A 23,059-nucleotide genomic window follows, 5' to 3' on the forward strand; every position below is an offset into this window, starting at 1 on the left:
GTTCTATGCTGGGTTACTATCTGGGAATCCCTTTGGCCACCCTGGCCAACAACTCAAAAGAAGGTATCGCTTGTCTGGCATTGTTGCTTTGTATGTAGCCTTTAGTGATACATATGGACTTTTATGATGTTATGTTGGCCCATTTAATCTTTAGTTATACTTTCCTTCTTTGTATTTAAGGCCACAGAGTTAGTTGGCCCAGATAAGGCAATTTATTTTCACTCTGAAGGTCGTTTGAGGATCTGTTCTTCAGGGGCTTGGCTACTTTCTTTTACCAGTTCTGCCTGTGTGAAGATAAGTCAAAGGTCCTGCTCAACCATGGTTGGCTTTGCTTGGAAGCATGGAGGAAATGACTCCTCTGTGTTGACCCTCCTCTTTATAGACTGGACACTGGTTCAAGTCCATCTGGTGGGGTCTCCTTGGCCTCCTTGATCAAGAGGACAGGTGACCCACCACTATTATAGGACATTTTGAGAGATGCTCATAGTCACCTGGAACTAGTCGACCTAGGAGGGCAAAAAACAAAAACTGTCCTTTATGTCCCTCTGACCAAATTATTATAGACCTCAAAGTATTTCTGTTAAACACCCAAGGTTAGTTCCACCAGTCTGGTACTTTTAATTACTGTGTGTCATGTAGATAAATCTTGGGCAAAGACCAATTGTTCTCAGATAAACCTTACCTAGACATATATTTCTTGATTTGCTATGTATCATCTGTCAGTAAGTTGTAGGAGTAATATGGTTCCCTCTGGTTTTCAAAACTAGCTAGGCATTCTTTATCTCTTGCATTGTCTCACCCCTCCATCACAGTTTCCCCACTTAAGGTGCCCCCATTTACCCCCTTTCTCACTTAATAATACCCTTCTCCTACCGGCTCAGTGGTTAAGAACACTGACTGTTCTTGCAGAAGACCTGGGTTGGAATCCCAGCACCCACATGGCAGCTAACAACTGTCCGTTAACTCCAGTTCCAGGGGATCCGACAGCCTCTTCTGTCCTCCTCGGGCATTGCACGACACCGGTGCACTTACCTACGTGCAAGCAATACGCGCATACACATAAAATATAAATAATAAATATTTTAATTTAAGTGTGGGGGGTACACATGTGTATGTGTTCATGGAGGGGGGTGGGGGGTATGTGTGTACCTGTGTGGGTGTATTCAACTGCGTATGTTCCTGTGGAGGCCAGAGACAGACGTTGGGCATCTTCCTCAATCATTCTACACATTTTTTTGAGACAAAGTCTCTTCACTGAACTATCAAGCTCCAGGGATCTGCCTACCTCTGCCCGCCACCCAGCACACACAATGGAGCTAAGCTAACTGCCCAGCTTTTTACGCAGGTGCTAGGGATTCAAACTCATGGCCTCATGTTTACACGGCAAGAACGTTACCCACTGAACCCTCTTCCCGGGCCCTAAACTATTAGTTTTTACAGCTTCTCTCTGTTTCATAATGTTAGGGACAATTTTATTTTTGTGTATACCATACCAATGAAAGAGTTTAGGTTAAACAACTATGCAGAAACCAGATGACAACACAGCAAACTGGAATCAGAATGCAGCTCTCTGAGACTCATAACGCACATCACCAGGCTGCCTCCTAGGGAACTGTGCCCCAACCCCCCCCCCAAAAAAAATCCAGCTTCTCCTCTGAGAACATTGAGCATGCTGTTCTAGAGTTCTAAAATGAGCTCTTCCGATGCAGAGCCCTACGAAACTAAAAGAAAAATATATATTCAGAATCATCAAAGAATTAGCAAGAACATAATTATCCTAGAAACATGATTGTGCCAAATTTTCTTTTCTATTTTACAGTGCTGGGGATGGAATCCAGGTCCTTATGATACCAGACAGGCATTCCACCACTGTGCCATACACCTAGCTCCTAAATCGTCATTCTTTAAACACAAAACCAAAACCAAAAACTTGTGTGTTTGTCAGACTAAAAATCTAAAAATCTCAACATCCTTTGATTCAGCTAAAGCTTTACACCATAACATAACTGTCTTTCTTAAAGCAATATTATTTTCACTACAAAATAGGCTAGTGGTATAAATTCTACTTTATTTGCATGCATAATAATCATAATAAAAATATGTCAGGAAAAATGGCCTGAGCAACGACATCCTGATTAGACTACAAATGGCAATATATATTCAACTAAAGAGAGACAACTTACAGAGATTTATGAAAAAACTCAACATTTTTTCTTCTTGCATACCTTATGTGTGTCTTATCTGTAGTAGCCACAAAGTTTTTTGTGTCCCCCTTCAGGATATTTTCACTAGTGTTTATCATCACAACTACAACCACATCTCTAAGAGTCTCCCATCTCTTCCAAGTCACAGGAAGCTCAGAAGGGTTGTCTCTGCCAACTTCTCAGCTAAGCTCTTGCCCTTTACATAAACAGGGACAGAAAAGTTGGAGAAAGTTCAATTTACTAGCTTATCCAATACTTCAGAGTTTAGATTGAAATCAAGGTTTTCTCGCTTCCTGACACACTGTGTCTGGGTTTTCCAGAATGACAGTCTTTCCTAATTCCTTCCTGTTGAAGCTGTTATCCTGAATCTCACTAATTCTAACTTAGGTAGGTTACTGGAGTTAATCCAACCCACAACAACCTAGCCTGGTTTTACCTAGCACAAAACCTTTCATAAACTAGTTAGAGGTATTTTGTGTGGTTAGCAATCATTTATATTACAAATCACATGTTTATATTCTAATAAATATCTTAAAATCGTCTTCTTATTAGCTTCTAATGATCAGATTTGCATATTGTATATTGAAATTTACATACTTCATGGACAAGTTAGAGGGGTAAGGTCATTTCAACATCACAGTTACATTTATGAAATACTCACTGTTTTAGGAAAAAAGTGGGAAGGAGACAAGTCACATGTATTGCATGTAGACTCCTCCACTGTATTAAAAACTCCACCCAAGTTGTCTGTCATATTCATCACTATCTACCAGTGTTTAGACAAGGGTCTGAATAGTAGGTTTTATAAAACTACTTTTTATTGGATAGATGGATGGATGGATGGATGGATGGATGGATGGATGGACAGATGGATACAATTATCAACAGATGGAGGACAGCTATATCAAAGCTCTGCCACCCAGGGCTCAGGAACCACTGTGGAAGAGGGAGCAAAAAGACTTTAAGAGTCAGGGGAGGTGGGTGATCACAAAGAAAGTTGCTCATAAGAACTTACAGCAATGGTGACAGCATGCAAAAGACCCACACAAACTCAAACCAGAAAGAAACCCAGCACAGAAGTGGGGAAATGGGTAAGAATCCCCAGCCTTAGGGGGGGAACTATTGGTAAATAATGACTACTGGAGAGGGAGAGTTGGTTTTCTTTAAGGGAGTGATGATAAATAGGCTGACCAAGCTCCAGTGGATGAACTCACACCCAGGGACATTTGGGGACACAAATGTGGCTTGATAAGCCTTAATATATATGACAGAATGCATGAAATCCAGTGAGGGGTATGGGAAGGTGCAGACAGGGGAGGAGGGTCAACATATGATCAAGATACATTGTATGAAATTCACAAAAATTCAATAAAAATAGACAAAAAGTATAAACAAATGGATGTAAATGTAGAGACAGCTACTCAGTTACAAACTAAATATTGAAATAAATGTCTGCTTATTATCTGAAATCATATTGAGAAGAGACATAATTTACTGAAGAACATAAATCTATTAGAACCCAAGTCTATAACTATCCACGCATTAATTACATACTGTGAATATTTAGTGACAAATAGTTCTTTATTCTACGAATTTGATTAATATCATAAAGTCAGCTTTCATAAGTGCTTTTTCCAAATCTAGCTTGACAAAACAGCTTTCTGCATATCTTAAAGACAAAGAAGGAAATGCTTACAAATGAAAAATCAAAGGGAACTTCAAAGTAAGCTCCCAAAGGTCAGCTGGGCCTCGCACACTCTGCTTTCTGTGGTGGAATGGCAGACGGCCCCACCGTGTGGTACAGCTGCAAGAACTTTTCTATTTATTCAACATCATAATTTTATTTTTATTCAGTAATCTGGTGGGTTTCTGGACACACACAAAAATAATAAATGAAAAGGTAAACATGCTGAATCAAAGCGGGAACCATGATTTTCATGGAAAAAAGGCAAGTGTTCACTGAAATTCAGGAAACATAAAATTTACGTTTGGTTTTTTGCCAAAATGAGAGCATTTCTACAGCGATGGCCACTAGAGAGGCCAACAATCAGTTTATCCATGAGGCTCAATGTGCTAGCCCCATGGGAGACTCCAGGATACATGTAATAATAATTACTATTATATTTAGAGACATGATGCTCTTTCTTCTGGTGAAAATAAAACTGCTCCAAGAAGTTGCACATTCAAGGGCAATGTTTCTCTTAGCATCTTATTTTCTCTGAAAGGCAACCATTCTTTCCCCCAAAGCAACCTCAGACCACGGTATTAACTACATTTGCAAATAAAATCCCAAATTTGTTGATTTTCCGCATAAGAATTGGCTTTGGAAAATGAAGAAAGCTCCCCTTGTAGCAATCATTTATTCTCAAGGGATTTCTAAGGGCTATTACACTGAGCCTAGCCGCCACCCTCTTCAGACCCAGGAAGGGCAAAGTGGGCAGAGTCAGGAAATCCACTAAGTACACCAGTTCTCCAGAGGCAACAAACATTCCACTTTGGTGATACAACACCCTTACCCTTCACTATCACAGCCTGCTTTAAGGCAAGTACACACGGTCACAACTTCCATCCCACCCCCCTGTACAAGGCCAACCCTCTGCCTCTGTATCTGAGACAGATGCAGAAACAGCAGCCCTTCACATGGGCAGGAAGCAGAGGTGGCCCACTGTGCTATCTGTCCATCTGAACCACTAGCAGAATAGCCCTAAGAGAGGAAAGCTCTTCCATAAGTTGAATACTTAACCAACCATGCTTCTTCATCTGGACCAGACATCAGGGTTTCCAACAAGGTGTTCGGTAATGCTGGCCCTTATGAACCCTCCAACTGCTCCTGTGTCAGATATGCACTTAGATAACTGATTGCAAATGTCCCTTTTAAATGTGAAAGGCTTTAACTATCTTCTATGTCTAATTCTCACACACTCTGTTTTATGAAGTCATATTACATTCCTTGAAGTCAATGGACATCTCCCTTAGAAGAGACTCACAGGCCTGAAGGTCTCTCTTTGTGAGATTTTCCTGGAAGCAAAATATCTCAACCATAACTCCACTATTAACCAGGCAAACGCTTTCTGGGATATCTTTTTTTAAATTTTTTTAAAATTTTTAATAACTACATGATTAGAAGAAGCATTTCATTACAGCTTTAACATATTCAGTAACACACTCCAGAACAAGAGTACATCTCTTTCACAAGTGGCTGCAAGTTTCTAGGTTCACAGTTGAAGTAATACAGTTATACAATATTGAACTCAGTATAAGCGCTGTAAGACAGAAAATCGAATGAGTTTTTTGTTTTGTTTTGTCTTTTTTGAGACAGGGTCTCCTTGTAGCCCCAGCTGTCCTGGAACTCACTATGTAGACCAGGCTGGCCTCGAACTCACAAAGATCCACCTGCCTCTGCCTTCCAAGTGCTGGGATTTTTACAATATATTGTTTCTTGCAGAAAGATTCATTGTTTTTGCTACTAACACTGAGATGTTGGCACATACATCTCTAATATGTATGTATCTGATTATTACTAGTCATAATCAGTTGCACTTGGATCCTTGGCGCCTGTGTATGTCTATAAAGTCATTGGGTAGATTTTAATGGTAATGTTTATCACCTCTACTAATTACCATGATGTAAATTTCCATGCTTCCTCATCAAATATAATACATTTTTAAAATTTTGTTGATTTTGTGTGTATGTGTGTGTGTATGTGTGTGTATCACACAGAACATCCCAAACCATCTTATTCAACTGTACATCCACTTCCCAGATGGCACCCTACCATAGCCTCCCTTCTCCGACTAGAGCCCTTATACTCTGATATCCCTGCTGTTGTCTGCCATGTTGTCTTCACCCCAGCCAATCCCTACTATTTGCCCTTCTGGTGAATCTAGTCAGCCTATCTAGAGGTCTTTGTTTTAGGAGGGTCAGCTGTTCCTCATCTAGCAGCAATCAATTCAATATTCCTTTAGATAAGATTGGGGTCTGCTGTTCATTCTCCCAGTTCTATGCTGGGTTACTATCTGGGAGTCCCTTTGGCCACCCTGGCCAACAACTCAAAAGAAGGTATCTCCTGTCTGGCATTCTTTCTTGTTATGTAGCCTTTAGCTATGCATATGGACTCTTAAAAAATTATATTGGCCCCTTTAATCTTTAGTTAAACTTTCCTTATGGGTGTTTAAGGCTTTTATGTGTATGAGTGTACTGCCTGCATGTGTGTGAGTGTACCTATGTCATGCAATGCCGCGCAGGTTAGAAGAGGGCTTCGGATTCCCCTAGAACTGGAGTTAAGGAGGTTTGTATCTGCCATGTGGTTAAGAGAACTGAGCCATCGCTCCAGCCCCCTGGGATCTCTTTAAAGTAGTAAAAGAAGTAAAATGTATCTCTTTCAGGTAAATACAAAGATGACTCAGGGGCAACAACTAAAGACCTGGGCATTTACACCGAGACAGCATTTCATGGTGGACACCCCACTTCCCTGAGGAGAAAGGGAATCTAAAAGCTGGTATGCTTCTGAGAGGGAAGGGGGGTGGCGATGGCCAGACTCTTAAGTAAAGGCCCCTGTTTGCACAATGCACTTCTTTTTCTGTTTACATACTGCACTCAACTTCCCACCAAAAGCTGGTACGGTACCTGGGCTCGTTCATCACGACGTGGTGGCTCACAACTGTCTATAACTCCAGCTCTGGGGCTCTGAAAGCCCCTCTGGCTCCACAGGCATGAGGTACTCACACAGTGCATATATGTATATACATGCAGGTAAAACATGCATATTCATAAAATAAAAATAAATAAGGCAATTTAGGGCTGGAGAGATGGCTCAGCAGCTAAGAGCATGTGCTGCTCTTGTAGAACCTGCTCTTCTAGGCTCAGCTCCCAGCACCCACATGGCTGCTAACAACTGTCAGTAACTCCAGTTCCAGAGGATCAGACTCCCTCTTCTGACATCTACATGCATTGCGCACATATGATGCACTTACATACATGCAGGCAAAACACCCATACACATAAAATAAAAATAAAATTTAAAATAAAATAAAAAAAGTCCTAGACATGTTTTTAAAAATACAGATTAGTAAGAAAAAAAAATGACCTTTAATTATTTAATATAATGCTAAGTGATATGACAGCTTTGGAAAGGAAGATCTAAAAACCAAAGGAAAACTTTTTGTTTGTGGACAGTCATGCAGAAGTGCAAGTGAAGGCTACGGTCTAGTAGCAAGAAACTCATGGGAACTCAGCAAAAAGGAAAGAAAAACAAAACACTTAACCTATTCAATATGTACAGGTCTGTGATTTATTCTGCGACCATATTATCCCTATATCTGGCAGCTGAAGATCCTCTATCATTTTTTTTTTTAACCCTGCATAAAATCTAAGTGCCTGGGAAGCAGTCCCCCCTAGTAGTGCTTCATGTATAAACACCACTGGTCATGATTTGCCAAGAACTACACAGCCCTTGGTTAGGTACCTCAGAGCAGCTAAGAAACAATGGCATCCACAAGTGACAGAACTAGAACACATGCCCTGGAAATAAGATGTGAAACTGTATTAGTCACTTTTCTGTTGCTGTGATAGAAACACTGACCAAAACAACTTATAGAAGGAAGAGTTTATTTGAGCTTATGGTTCCAGGGGAATTACAGTCTGTCATGGCAGGGAGGCGTGGTGGCAGGAGGTGATTAGAGTAGGAGCAGAAGCTAAGCACTGACATCTTCAAGCAGGCACAGGAAGCAAGTGTGTGACTTGAGATCCAGAAAGGCTTAAAGACTCTCTAAGCCCACCCCCATTGACATGCTTCCTCCAGCAAGGCCACAACTTCTAAGACATCCCAAAACAGCACCACCAACTGCGGACAAATGTCCAAATACTTGGCGCCTATGGGGGACATTTTCATTCAAACCACCACAGAAACTCTGAGCCTAAATACACAGAAGTGACATATGTACAGTATTTAACATTAAATGCACTAAATAATTCCAGTGAATGGGAGATGCTGGAGGCCACCACTGTTAGCAAAATGACAAAGCTGTTATTCCAATAAAGTTAGACTTCATAAGTTAAGATGTCTAACTGTATGAGAAGAGGAGGAGGAGGAGGAGGAGAAGCAGCCACCACCAGCTTCCACGGCCACAAAATAACCCACTTTAGTGGATCTCGAATTTGTTTTAAATCAATAACTTTCTACTGATGTTATTGGTTTGATTAAATACCCTAATACTAAATATCCACATATCAAGTAAAAGAATTTCACTGACAAATATGGCACATACATCTATAGGAATATATTTAATATATGTGCATACATTAGATTTTCCATCATGGGAGGGAAAATACAGCACTTTTTGGCTCTGCCACTGTTTTACACTGCCAATTAGGCTTAAACATGGAGTGTTCATAACAGAATTCAGGTTTACAGGGAGAAAACATCATCAGACTGTTAGAGGGCTGTGGAAGCAGATGTGTCTCTGAAAAATGAAAATTCCAAGGAGGCAAAACACAAAGGGCATGCTTCCTCCACTCTGCCTCCTGAAAGTGCTCTAGCTGAATGTCAAATCTTGTGTAAACTTTTAGCAGCTTTAGAGCTGACTCCTAGTAGTATCAAAAATGCATTCAGGATGAATGGGTCATCAGTGAAGTTAAGAAAACAAATTTAACTCCTAGGATTGAATGAAAATGTAAACACTACACATCAAAACCTGTGAGATGCAATGAAAATGATCCTAAGAGGGAAGCTAAAAGCCACACTTTCTATGTTAAAAATCAGAGTTATCTCAAATAAATAGCAGTGCACTTTAGGGCCTTGAAGAAAAAACAAGCAAAACCCAAAATCAGTAGACAGAAATAAAATGATTAAGATACTTGGCACTCTTATAAGGCCTAGGAACCTGTGACCAAACAGGTCACAGGCCATAGGGGGAGAACCTGCTGTTATTATCCTGATAAATGGACTTGATATCAAACTGATTCCTGATGACTTATTGTTAAGCCCATAGATTAATCTATCTTTCAACTCTCACCAGGGAGGCTTCTTTTTGCAGCAAATAGCAATTAACACAGCCCCACAACTGGTCAAAGTACAGAGAATAAGAGACAGCAGAATGCTTAGACCTGAATGGAACATCTATATCACATCGCCTCCTCCCTTCAAGGCTCAGGAATCATTGAGAAAGAGGGAGTGGAAAGACTGTAAAAGCCAGAGGTGGTGGACGGTTACAAGGAAACAGTGTTTTCTGGACAGCAGGGCAGTTACTCATATGAACTCACAGCAATTACAACAGCACATACAAGACCTATGAAACTTCAAGCTAAACAAAATCCCACGGAGGTGGGGAGATGGGTGAGAAGCCCCAACCCTAGCTGAGGGACTGGCAACTGACAGCTACTGGGAAGAGGATCAGTTTCCTTAAAGGGTGTGACACTGGGCAGGTTGACCAGGCACCAGGGGGCGGACCCACATGGAGAAATAACTAGGAACATAAATTAGACTCAATAAGCCTTAAAAAATTAATAGAGAACATGAAATCAGACCGGCAGTAATAAGGTAGAGGCATAGATAGGGGAGGGAGTCTGAATATGATAGAACTACACTGCATGAAATTCTCAAAGAAAAAAGCCAGTACTTTAAAAAATCAAGGCAGAAATAATGAAATCAAAGTAAAAAACAATACGAAGATACAAAGAATCAATGAAAAAAAGGGCTGGGGACCTAATTTTTTGAAAAGATAAACAAGATTGACAAAACAGGTTAGCCAGAATAACAAAAAGAGCAAAATTAGGGATGCAAAGGGAGCCATTTGACAGATACCAGCAAAATTCAGAGAATCATTAAAACATATTTTTAAATGTACATTCTACTAAATTGTAATATCTAAAGCTAATGGATAAAATTTAAACATATACAACCTAACAAAATTAAACCAAGATGAGACAAACAATTTAAACAAATCTATAACAAGCAATGAAACTGAAACAGGATTAAAAAGAAATATTTCAACTACAAAATCTAGACCTAAATGGATTCTCTGTGGAATTCAATCAGAACTTTAAACACAGTGGACAGTAACAGGGATGACAGAGTATATGGCTCCAGTCGGGGGAGGGGTGGCTATAGGAGGGTGCCATTTGGGATGCAGGTATAAAGATGAATAAGATTGTTTGGGATAGTCTGTATTAAATACACAAAAAAACTATAAATAATAATAATAATAAAAGCAAAACGAACACCCATCATTCTCAATCTATTCCATGAAAGAGAAAAGCAGGGAGGGAACACAGCCAAACACTTTTTATAAGCCATATTACCCAGAAAACAAAATGAAGTAAAGATACAACAACAAAAAAGTGAATAAATAAAAATTACAGGCCCAACTCCCTGATGAACATAGGCGCAAAAGTTCTCAACAAAATACTTGCAAATCAAATTGACAAACACAGCAAAAGATTGTGCACACACCATGATCAAATTGGCTTCATTCCAGAAATGCAGGGATGGTTCAATATGTGCAAATCAATAAATGTAATACATTACATACATGGACTTAAAGACAGAAATCACATGAAGATTTCAATAGGACTAGAAAAGAGCTCTGGACAAAATTTAACATCCCTTCATTACAAAAGCTCCACAGAAACTAGAAACAGAAGGAACATACCTCAATGTAATAAAGCTACATGTGACAAATCTACATCTGACCTTGAACTAGTGGGAAAAAACTCTAAGAATTTCTATTAGTATGAGGAAGACGGCAAGGGTATCCACCATCGCCACTTTCATTCAATATAATGCTTCAAGTCTTAGCTAGATCAATAAGAGAAGATGAAATAAAAAGGATACAAATATGATCCTACATATGAGATCCTAAAGATCCACAAGTAAATTCCTAGAGCTGATGAATGCTTTCAGCAAAGGATCAGGATAAAGTCAGTAGCCTTTATACACCAATAACCGATGCGCTGAGAAAGAAATCAGGGAAACGATCCCAATAATTCCATTTTTAAAACTTTTTGTTATTTTTTATTCTATCTGTATGAATGTACTACCTGCATGTATGTAAGTGCACCCATGTTGTGCAACGCCCATGAAGATCAGAAGAGGGTGTCAGATCCCCTGTAACTGGAGTTATGGATGGTTTTTAGCTGTCATGTGGGTGCTGGGATTCAAACCTGGGTCCTCTGCAAGAGCAGCAAGTGCTCTTAACTGCTGAGCCATCTCTTCAGCTTCCCCAACAATTCCATTTACAATTGCAAAAAGAAGACAATCCTGGAATAAACTTAACGAGTAAGTGAACAACCTCTTCAATTAAAACTTTAAAACAATAAAGAAGGAAATTGGGGAACATACCAGAGCTGGAAACATCTGTCATGCTCACAGATTGGAAGAATTAATATGGTAAAAATGGTTATATATCCAAAAGCAATCTATAGATTCATAGACTCAGTAAAGTACTCATTAAATTTTCAATGCTGTTTTGTCACAGAAATATAAAAACAATTCTGAAATGTATATGGAAGCACAAAAGACCCAGAGAGTCAAAGCAATCCTGGGCAAAAGAATCCTCTTGGAGGTATCACTCCATAACTAATTTCAAGATCTACTACAAACCCATAAGATCAAAAACAGCACAATATGGGCACAAAAAGAGACACATAGATCAATGGAATAGAGAATGTGGATATAAACCCACATAACCATAGCCACCTGGGTTTTGTTTTTTTTTTTTTTTTTACAAAGATACCAAAATTACTCTTCAAGAAATGGTGCTGGAAATGTATTTCCCATGAAAAAAGAGTGAAAATAGATATTTATCTCTCACCAGATACAAAAGTCAACTTGAAATGAGTCAAGGAGCCTATGAAAGACTTAAAACTCTGTAATCGTTAGAGGGGAAACACTTCACTGAATAGAACAGGCATAGGCAAGACTCTTCCTGACTAGGACACAGAATTCCTGTCCTCCAGGAAGTAATCATTGAAATAGTACATGAATACATGATTTTAATATTAAAGTTAGTCTTAACTTGAAAATGAAAGGGCTTGGGTATAGCTCAGTGGTAGAGCACTTGTGTAGTATGCACAGGCCCTGGAATCATAAAAAAGTCAAAAAGAGAGGAGCGGAATGGAGGGGAGGGAAAAGAGCGAGGGGAGCATTGAGAAGGGAGAAGAGGAAACGATAAGGAAAGAGGAAGGGAAAGGAACAGAAGGAGAGAAGGAAACGAAGAAAAGAAAAAGTGGGACAATGCTCTCAAAAAAAAAAGAAACTGTGCTTGAAAATATGCCTGGTCCCCTGACCCTGCACCATCCCACTGGTCACATTCTCATGTTTAAGATGGAGCTACCGGCGGTTATGAGTCAATTGACATGTGTGCTGGAAACCAATCTCAGGTCCTCTTCAAGAGGAGTAAGCACTCTTAACCACTGAGCTCTCTCTCCAACCCCCACAGTCTTTAAGAAAATATTATTTTTATTTTATTTTATGAGTGTAGTACCTACATGTACGTAAGTGTACCTGTGTCATGCAATGCCCGTGGAGGTCAGAAAAGGGCATCAGATCCCCTGAAACTGGAGTTCTGGATGGTTGTTAGCTGTCACGTGGGTGCTGGGAACTGAACCCGGTTCCTCTGCAAGAGCAACCAGTGCTCTTAACCCATGAGCCAGCTCTTCAGCCCCACACCACAACCTTTTTATAAGAGCTGCAGTGATCTAGCCCAAACAAGTATCAGATGACTGGTGCATTTTCCCTGGGATTTCATCAAAGATAATCTGGGATAAGAAAGAATGCAAGCATCAATCCTTAACTATTTTGAAAAGAAATAAATCCAGTAATTCCATTATCCTAAATAAAAATATTTCTACAAAAGCAAAACCTCAGTAGCAAAATTTAATCTTTATTCAAAACAAACCATTACCAGTGCTTAATGGACCGAAGCAGTTAAAGAACCACCAAGTAGCTGAACCAGTTTGAACATTTGGTCTGGAAACTACCCGACCAAACAGAAAGGGCACACAGATTGCTAATCCCAGAATCTAATGAGCTCTCCCCAAGGCTGTAAACTGGGTGACAAGCAATCTCATCTGTAGTCCTTCCTGCCCCATTATGTCCATCTTTCCCTGTACCTCTGCCTTGAGGACTGATTGGGATGGGATGATGAAATGGCCTGCTTTGTCTCATGTCCTCTGCCCCCTGTGATATGTTGTGGTGTGAACTGTTTCTTCTCAAGTTGGCTTGGGACAAGATGAGAGCCATAAGTTTACATGACATGTTTTAAGGCAGCAGAGATGAGAGGATGTCTCTAAGCATTGTAAAGGAAAAAAAGCATGGCTTCTAGCAAGGACCACGGGGAGCCCTTCTTAACAGATGCTAGAAGAGGCCATCTTCTCTTCCTGTTCTCTCTTGGCATACTTTGTACACTTTCGAATATCATTTGGCATTTTCCCTCCATCCTTGAAGCACTTTTCATTTCATTTTTAAAGCTTGGGTTTCTTTTTGATGAAGTGAATATCCTAAGTTTCTAAAGGGATTTTTAAAGTCATTATTAAGGTAATGCCAAAAATACTTCAGTGCAACCTTTTACAGTCCACACATGATGTATATAAAATTATACAATAGTGACTTCTAATCACTAAGGCAGTTCTAGACATGGAATCTGGCCAGACAATTCTGTATTTAACATGAAGCATGTTTGTAGTGGAGAACAGGAGAAAGATCTAGCATTCTAGCAGTCCTCAAAATACACTTTTGTGTTGTTGTTGGTTTTTTTTTTTTTAAGTATTAGATGGTCCTTAATCTATCATGTCTGCCAAATCAAAAAATCCAGTGGATGGTTGTCTACATGATTCTGTGTGGAGATGAAGTCTGGGATGATGTAGTTAATAAGTAAGGTCTTACAAATGAATTAGAGTGACGGGGGGGCAGGTTGCAGGTTCTTAGACAACAATGAATGTCTATTTCTTGGGGAGAATTGAGATTTCTTATGGAAAGTAATAAAAACAAGTCCTGCACCAACAGGGACATCCTTTCAACCTCACCAGAATGGACTGCTTGCGGTAAGCCTGACAGTGTGCTACAGAGGAATGCCAGGGAGATTTCTGTCATAAAAAGACCACAATTAACAAAGACCATGGACTCGACATGAGCCAGTCCACTGGATAAGTGCACGACAGGTAACTATCAAGCCCACTACGTAAACAGAGATAGGACAAGAATTAAGCAAGAAACACAGAAAAAGTGCCATAGACTTCAGCTGCATGTTGAAGAAGGTATTGTAAGAATTTATTATTAAATCATTAATTATAATATTATAATTATACTATATATTATAAATTAGTATTATATATTATAAAAATCCTTTCGACAAAAGAACCTCTCTGTAAACATCACCCTGTTCTTAACAGTTTGCAGAGAATAAAGGTAATGCACAACTTTAAATGAGTGACACTAGATGTCTCACTAATGTTGGGCTTTCTCCAAGAGCTCCCACCCAATTCAGAGCATGTGCAGCGGAGCCCTAGAATGGACAGAGGCAGCAGCAGCAGCAACGATGCAAGAGTGAGATGCAGCTTGATCTGCGGCCAACCCGCTCCCTGTGCGGCCCAAGTCTTACTTGCTGCACCAAGCTGACATTTCAGTAAGCACTCTTTTCTCTTAGTATAAACATAAAATTCAAAAGCTACTTTCAAAGCATTTTCAGTAAAATCACTGAATTCTTTACTAAATGACAAGATTTTTGCAAGATGATCGTTATTCTTACCTCCATGGGAAAAGCTTTGAAATTAACCGTGTGCTCAGAACCACGTTGGTTCTCTCTTCCCCAGTGAAATCTAACTTCATACAGTTCAAATTCGTGCCCCTGAGGCAACGGTCCTCCCGAGAGAACTGAAAACAAAGAAAATGGAATGACTAACCGACATGGAGCTTATAAACAGAAAGCCTTCTCATTCTGTTGCTCTTGTTTTACTCACAAAACTCTCAAGAGCACTAAAGAGTGAATATATAGAGAGAAAATGAGGAACATGGTACAACTGAGGCAAATTTAAACTGTAGGTGTGTCTAAAATTCACATGGGACAGAAGTTCAAACTCCCTTTTAAAAACTTAGTAATAATATGTTTAAGTTATTTTGTGTTTTCAGTCCAGGAGTAGAGAAGAAAACAAATCTTTCCCGAGACATTTTTTAAAAGATTTTCTTTTTATATGTATATATGTATGTATCTCTATCTGTACGTGGGTGTGTACATATGAGTGCAGGTACCTGTGAAGGTGAGAAGAGGGTATTGGGTCCCCAAAAGTTGGAGTTACAGGTGGTTATGAGCTGCCCAATGTGGGGGCTAGGAACCAAACATTGCAAGAGTGGTACACATTTTTTTTTTTTTTTTTTTTTTTTTTTTGGTCTTTCTGAGACAGGGTCTCCCTGTAGCCCCAGCTGGTCTGGCACTCAAGATATATAGACCAGGCTGACCTTGATCTTACAGAGATCCTCCACCCTCTGCCTCCCAAGTACTGGGATTGAAGCCTTATGCCACCACACCCAGCTGCAGTACACATTCTTAACCACTAAGCCATCTCTCCAGCCCCTTCCTGAGACTTTTAAGCTGACCACAAGACAAGAAGATGGTCTGAGTTCAAACAAATCAAGCATGTGCTGCAGATCTATGAATGATTAAACCAAATCCGTGGTTCATCCATTGGTATTAGTAGACTTTCAATCAGAGAACAGACATAGGCTAGTAAAATTATCCAAGAAGAGACCTAATATTTATACAATCAACAGCAGCTGCATAGACGGCTCAGCTGTTAAGAAGACTTGCTGTTCTTCCAGAAGATCCATGTTCAGTTCAGAACACCGGTGTCAGGTGGCTCACAATCTACCTGTAACTCCAGTTCCAGGAGATCTAATGCCCTCTTCTGGCCTCCATGGACACTCACACATGTGGCATACATAGACATACACACACACACACACACACACACACACACACACACACACACACAAAGACACAGACACAGACTGTAGCATAGAACTATCCTCTGAATGTCAAGCTTCCCAAGCTTCATTGCACCCAGTTGCTTAAGATCACCACAAACAAACCTGACTGTTGACGCTCGCCATTTTGAATAGCTGCTGGAATAAAAACAAAAATAAATATAGTCAATAATTAAAATGCATTTTTAAAATTGATGACCATTCAAGCTATCACAGATATTGCAAGCAAACCAAAATTGTGATAAAATATTAATAATTCTTAAACTATTAGCATTGTCATACAAGGCCTCATTTCTTTCTCACTGCTGAACATGATCTACAAATTTGTCCCAAAAAAGAGCACTTTGAAGGATGATGAAAATGCATTTGCATAACAGTCTGTGCTTAAGCATACAGTCTTTCCTTTAAAACCCTCACTGCGTGTGTAAAAACTTAAATAAAACATATTAGAAACAATGGCCAATTTCAACAGAAATAATTGTTTAATTCCAGATACTCTTTTTCTCTGACTCCTAATTCCAAGAATCTTAGGTTCTTTTTAGCCAAAGAGCTGATAAACTTCACCACCATCACCTCAGAAGAAGGATCACTGAACAGACCACTATTCACTCAGGAGCTCAGACATCTCTCAGGTCAGCCTCATCATCAGCCTCACAGCCTGGTGTCTGGTGTCCCAATATGCTTGTTTGGTTAGTCCTTACCCATTAACTTCTTCTGACGGGATTTAAGACTGCTTATGTCGGTGCACACATGATATAGTCAGACAGCATAAATTAGAGAATAAAATGAAAAAAAAAAGAGAATGGGGGAAAGAGGCAGAAAATAGAAGAAAATGAGGCTATCTTACAAGATATGGGCCATGCTGTCCTTGAAGGGGTCCTACAAGTTTGGTTCCCAACTTTCTACCAGTCCAGACAGAAAAAGAAGGAGCATTCATAAGAAATTTTAATAGTTCTGCAAGTGGATAGACCCCCTGTGGTGCTTTGAATGAGACTGTCCCCTAAAGGCTCCAAGTATCTGAACACTTTTGTCCCCAGTTGGTGGCACTGTTCTTGGAGGTTTAGGAGGTGCATCCTTGCTGAGGGAAGCATGTCACTGGAAGCAGGCTATGATTCTCTCTCTCTTTCTCTCTCTCTCTTTCTCTCTCCCCCTCTCCCTCTCCCTCCCCTCCCCTCCCCTCCTCTCCTCTCCTCTCCCTGTGCCTGGCTGAAGATGTGAGCACTCCACTTCCTACTCTAGCCACCTCCTGTCACCATGCCTCTCTCCCCACCTTGGACTCTCCCTCTGGAAACATAAGCCAAATGAAAGTCTTTCTTCTCTAAATGGTCTTGGTCATGACGTTTTTTGCTTTTTTTTTTAACTTTTTATCACAGCAACAGAAAAGTAACTAATACAGCCCACAGTGAAGGTGAAGGGAAGTGTGATTCGTGTCATCACTACAACTATCACACAGGAATTCAGAGCCCTTCCTCTATCTCAATCTGGTTAACTGAACAAAAATCTCAAAAGGGTCAGGGTTCTCATGCCTGTGAGTAGAGGACATGGCCTGAGAGAGACAAATGCAGTCTGCCCCAGTCACCTTGTTAGCAAGCCCAAGACAAAGTCTAGAGCTGTAAGGTATAGACAAGCTGTAAGGGATAGGCAAGTAAGGGACAGACAGACCTAAATTTTAGTACCTATGAGAATGAACTTAAAAATAATAGATTCTCTAAACCTAGATTTCTAACCTGCAGGTCTTCCTGTGAGAACTACATTTCACCCTATTTTTCAAAAAGGCAATGGAAACCAACCAATCCAAATGCACAGATCAAGAAGATTTGCAATATTCAAAACTCTGGTGCAGAAATGCTCCGCCTTCCAGTTCAGTATGCGATGTTTTCAATTCAAGCAGATGTCACAAATTCTGAATAAGTTCACTACCACTTCGTTCATGCCACTGATTGCCCAAACTTGGTCATGAGAAGAGCCAGGAAGGAGACCAGGAGTCTACTACCCTCTGTGTACCCTGTCACCAAAACCAGAGAGAAAAAAGGGGAGAGAGTCTCACAATACAGGCCACCACACACAGCAAGTACCCGACTCCAGCCTTCAGGAAGACTTCTAGAACTCTCCAATTTTTTGTTATTTATTTATTTTTACATATATGAGTGTTTTACCTGCATGACATTAAGTGTAACACATGCATGCAATGCCCGTGGAGGCCAGAAGAGGGCATTGGATCCCCTGGAAATGGAGTTCCAGGTGACTGTAAGCAGATGCTGGGAACCAAACCAGTGTTCTTAACCACTTAGCCATCTCTCCAGTCCCAGAACTCTTCATTTTTAAAGAAAGGCAATAAAATTATGTTTTAAGAAGCTGAGCTCCATGTTGAGATGCAATAAGAAAGAGGAACACCATAGATTTAAGCAATTATAAATGAGCAAGAGGATTAAAAATTTTAAACCCATCATCCAGTTCACTTAGAACACACACACACACACACACACACACACACACACACGTGCATTAAATCTTTCCCTCTTGATCCCTCTATCCCTATCCCTCCCATCTCTCATTCTGAAACTGTTATTGAACAGAGCAGCCAGTCAGTCCTTTTTTATAGAAATGGTTGACATGACTTATTTTGACTTCAGTTCAGCAAAAAGAAATGTATTTTTCAAAACCATACTACCAATCTGATCAATACCCAGGGCATTTAAAATTACTATTATGTTGTGTCTTTGTTTAGGGTAGAGATTTTTTATTGGGGGTAGGGAGGTGGTTTAGTTTGCTTTCTCAGTATAGGATCTCATTAAGTAGTCCGTGTTGGTCTTGAACTTTCAATCTCCTGAGTGTTGGGATAGCAAGCATGTGCCAACAGACCAATTCCAGAATTTGTTTAAAAACAATGAGGAATTTAGTTGAAAACTTGGAGAAAAAGCTCTCTCTCTCTCTCTCTCTCTCTCTCTCTCTCTCTCTCTCTCTCTGTACATGTGTGTTACACGTGTTGTGTATGTGAGTAGACTGGTACTGGTGCACAGGCAAAGGTTGGAGTGTTGTATTCTATAACTCTCCACCTTTATTCCCTTAAGACAAGCTCTGCCACTGAGCTTGGAACTAGGCTGGAAACCAGCAAGCCCCCGAGAGCCTCCTGTCTCCCCAGGCCCACTCACCCCAGTGCTGGGTGTTTACAGCACACACACTTCTACACTCAGTTTTTTACCATGGACCCTGGGAATTTAAAATGAACTTGGGTCTTCATGCTTGCACAGCACATGCTCTTACTGAGCCATCTCTTTAGCCAAAGAGCTTATATTTTGAGCATCCTGGAAATTCAAGCTGCATAGGCCCTGTTTTGACTGGGAGCTAGTCAAAACCCATGGGATCCCATTTACAAATATTTTTTATCATCTATTACATTATATCAGTGTGTAAAATGCTTAGGAAACAAGGATTTTAATAAAACAGACAAAATTTCTGACTTCCTGGATTTCCAATTGAATTAGTAGATTGAAATTGAATACTTCTAATTGTGGCAATCAAATACTGTGATAGTTGATTGAGCGGTAGTTTTATTAGCTGCAGTCCATTATATTCCATAAAATTATAAAGAAACAAGATCCTCACACTGTGAGGTAAAGCGGCACAGAGGAGAGAAGCACTCTGCCCCAGCCTGGTCCTCCAGGGAGAGGTGACAAAAAGTGTCTGGGGCCAGGAATCAGGTTCTGGGTACTTTTCACCTTTGCTGCTGGGAAATAACCCAAAGCCAAATCACACAAACGCCATGTGGCCACACAAAGTCACTAAGGAAAAGACAAAATACTGAACTCAGAGTTTTATGAGGTGCTAGGTAAAAATACTTCCTGTTCATCCCTCAAGAGTAAATGTGTTTATAGTCTAAAAATAAACTGTACCTCTGCTTTATCCATCTGGCAACATCCTCATAAGGCATTATCTCCTTTTTTATAGTGTGTGTTCTTTATAAGGAAAACAGTCATCCCCAAAAAGGTGTGATTATCCTCCATAACTGCATACTAAATTTTAGAGAGTGATATTTGGCTTACTGTGTGACAGGATTCCTGGCTGAGATGACATTAATTCCAATAAAATTAGAATGAAACAAGCAACTGGCTCTGATGACATGCTTCCTCTCCTTAGAGTAAAAAAGTTGGGACAAGAGTTTACACAGAATGAGGTCACGCTGCTGTCGCCATTTTTTAAAATATTTTATTTATTATTTTTACTTTATGTGTATGAGTATATTGTCTCTCTGTATATAAGTGCACCCATGTTGTGCAATATCCCCAGAAGTCAGAAGAGGTCATCAGATATCTTGAAACTAGAGTTACACCAGCCATGTGGGTGCTAGGAACCAAACCCAGTTTCTCTCCAAGAGGAGTCAGTGTTCTTAACCATTGAGTCATCTCTCCAGCCCCGAGCTGTTCCCAGAAGAATGTTCTACAAGATTCGAGAATCCTGTGATAACCTGATGAGCAAACATTCACCTAAATGGTTATAATCTTTTGCTAAAACAAATTTTCCATGTAATTCAAAGACTGTGACTCAAGGATAATTCTCTCATTTCATCTGAGTTGAACATGCATTTTGATATGGACTCCCGTCCAGCGCTTGCTGATACCTAAAGAACTAAACTTAGCGTTCCATATAGTAAGTGTCAGAGACAGTAAAGGAAAGTGTCTGGACAGGAAGAGGGTCACAAGTCACAGAAGACTTTCCGGAATGACAGCTAAGCCGAACCTGGAAGAGTATGCTAAGAAAGTGAAAAAGTTCATTCAATACAGAGAGAAGAGCCCAAGAAAGGCTCAGAGACAGCAAGAGCACAGTGTGTTCCAAAAATCAGAAAGCTACCAACGGCAGAGGGAGCAAGGTCTGGTTCAGAATCGCTGTCTAGCCTACAATTAATATTGAGAATTATAAAAGCCCAGAAGCAAACTTTTCAATTGAAGTTTCTATAAAATGTTACAGCAAATAGACTGGAAAGATGGCTCAGTGGTTAAAAACACTGGCTGTTCTTGCAGAAGACCCGAGTTCAAATCTCAGCACCCACATGGCAGCTAACAACTGTCCATAACTCCAGAGTATCCGACAGCCTCTTCTGTCCTCCAAGGGCATTGCATGACACGGGTGTACTTAGTGTACTTATCTACATGCAGGCAATACACTTATACACATAAAATAAAAAATAATAAAAATATGTTTTTAAAAAGAAAGTTACAGCAAATAGCACAAAATGATCTAGAGTGATTAGCAATTTCCCCCAGGCTGGTGACAATTAAATGATGTCATTTCTTTTGCTGGGTGTGGGGGACCTGTAATCTCAGCACAGAGGCAGAAGCAAAAGGATGGAGAGCTGGAGGCCAGCCTGGGCTAACAGCAAGACCACGTTTCACAAAAATGAAGTCCTTACCCTCTGCAGTTAGATGGACTGACATACTAGTACACAGGCTTACAGAGTGTCACACTGTCCACCCCTAATGGTCTCGCTGTTCCTGCTAGAAATGTCTGCAGCAGAAAGAGACCTTTATCAGTAGTGTTGCCTCCTGTGTTTTCAATTACCTTCAGTCAACCACAATCTGAAAACACTGAATGGAAAATTCTAGGAACTCCATCCACATAACTTTTACTCCAGTATGTGGTTATAAGTTTTCTGTTTTATGATTACTTATTATTGTTGATTTCAGACTGTGCCTAATTTATAAGGTAAACTTTATCACAGGTATGCATAACAGGAAAATCAGTATAGAAAGTTTAGTATAATGCACGGTTTCAGGTATCTACTGGGATTTAAGAACATATCCATTGTCAATAAATGAGGACTACTGTCATTATATTTTAATAATTATACTAATTTTCATGTCATAAATATATTCAATTTTATTTCTTCTATATACCTCAAATATAAAGATTCCAGTATCTGGTCATTTATCATTCCTGATGAGAAACTAAATGACATGTGACAGTTCTAATGAACTTCTCATGCTCAGGGAGACAGCAGGGTGAATGGTGTGGCCAGGTCACCCCTAGAATATGAAGAGGGACTTGGCCCTTTTAAGGTTGCCCAGTGCGCAGATGAGGGATGGTGACAGGATCCCAACTATGGTCCAGTCTCAAGGGCTCCACTCCTGCCTCTCTACCCATTCCCTTCTCTCCCCTGCTCCGCACATCACATTCATCACTGGTGCTCTGCAGATCACCCCTCAGAAATCTCTCCATGTGCCCCTGCCCTTTCCACTGATACTGCAACAGCTGCCATCTTGGGAAATTTAGTCTCTTGCACTAACTTTCCAACCAGCTCCCAATCTCTCCTAGATCCCCATTCACTCTGTGCTGCTACATTAATTTCCCTATATCCCCATGCTACTCCAGGTTGGGAGGTTGTTCTTTGGACTCTATCCTAGGTCCCTCGGATTGCCCCCAACCTGCCCTCACTCTTGTATTTCCCAGTAAGCACTTTATCATAAATGAATCTTCTTCTAGATGTCCTAAAAGACTTGCCTTTCCTGTTACCATGTCTACATTTTCCCATGTTTGTGTACTTTCTTTGAAGCTCTCTGCATATTCACCCTCCAAAGATCACTTCAAATCCTACTCCTTTCCCAAACTCTTCCCTACTAATTTCCACTAAAGCAATCTCCCCCCACATACCAATCTTCCATAGCCTACTACTGAATCCTCCATAGTGCAAAGCTTTGGATCTGATTTATATTTACCATACCCAGAGTACATAACTCTTTGCATAAGGTAAAAAACATAAGATTTGCAACTGCATCCCATGGGCCATGGGAATCCAATAAGCACGTATGCATGGGGGCACAGGTGCACATTTCCAGCTTCTTCAGATACATCAAACTTCTGACAAACCAGGCATGCTCTGTCCAAG

At 40.2% G+C, this 23,059-nt stretch overlaps 1 protein-coding gene across 4 annotated transcripts in view; it reads right to left on the reverse strand.

Annotated features, from left to right (window-relative positions):
- Ca8 (carbonic anhydrase 8) overlaps positions 1–23,059 on the reverse strand; it is a 106,196-nt gene that overhangs the window by 76,290 nt on the left and 6,847 nt on the right. For all 4 annotated transcript variants that reach the window (XM_029556686.1, XM_029556685.1, XM_029556687.1 and 1 more), the window contains exon 3: positions 14,948–15,072. In XM_029556686.1, the coding sequence (XP_029412546.1) occupies positions 14,948–15,072 (125 nt within the window). The remainder of the gene's footprint in view (positions 1–14,947; positions 15,073–23,059) is intronic.

Source organism: Nannospalax galili, unplaced genomic scaffold (genome assembly GCF_000622305.1).
Source record: "Nannospalax galili isolate Female #2095 unplaced genomic scaffold, S.galili_v1.0 scaffold987, whole genome shotgun sequence".
NCBI lineage: Eukaryota > Metazoa > Chordata > Mammalia > Rodentia > Spalacidae > Nannospalax > Nannospalax galili.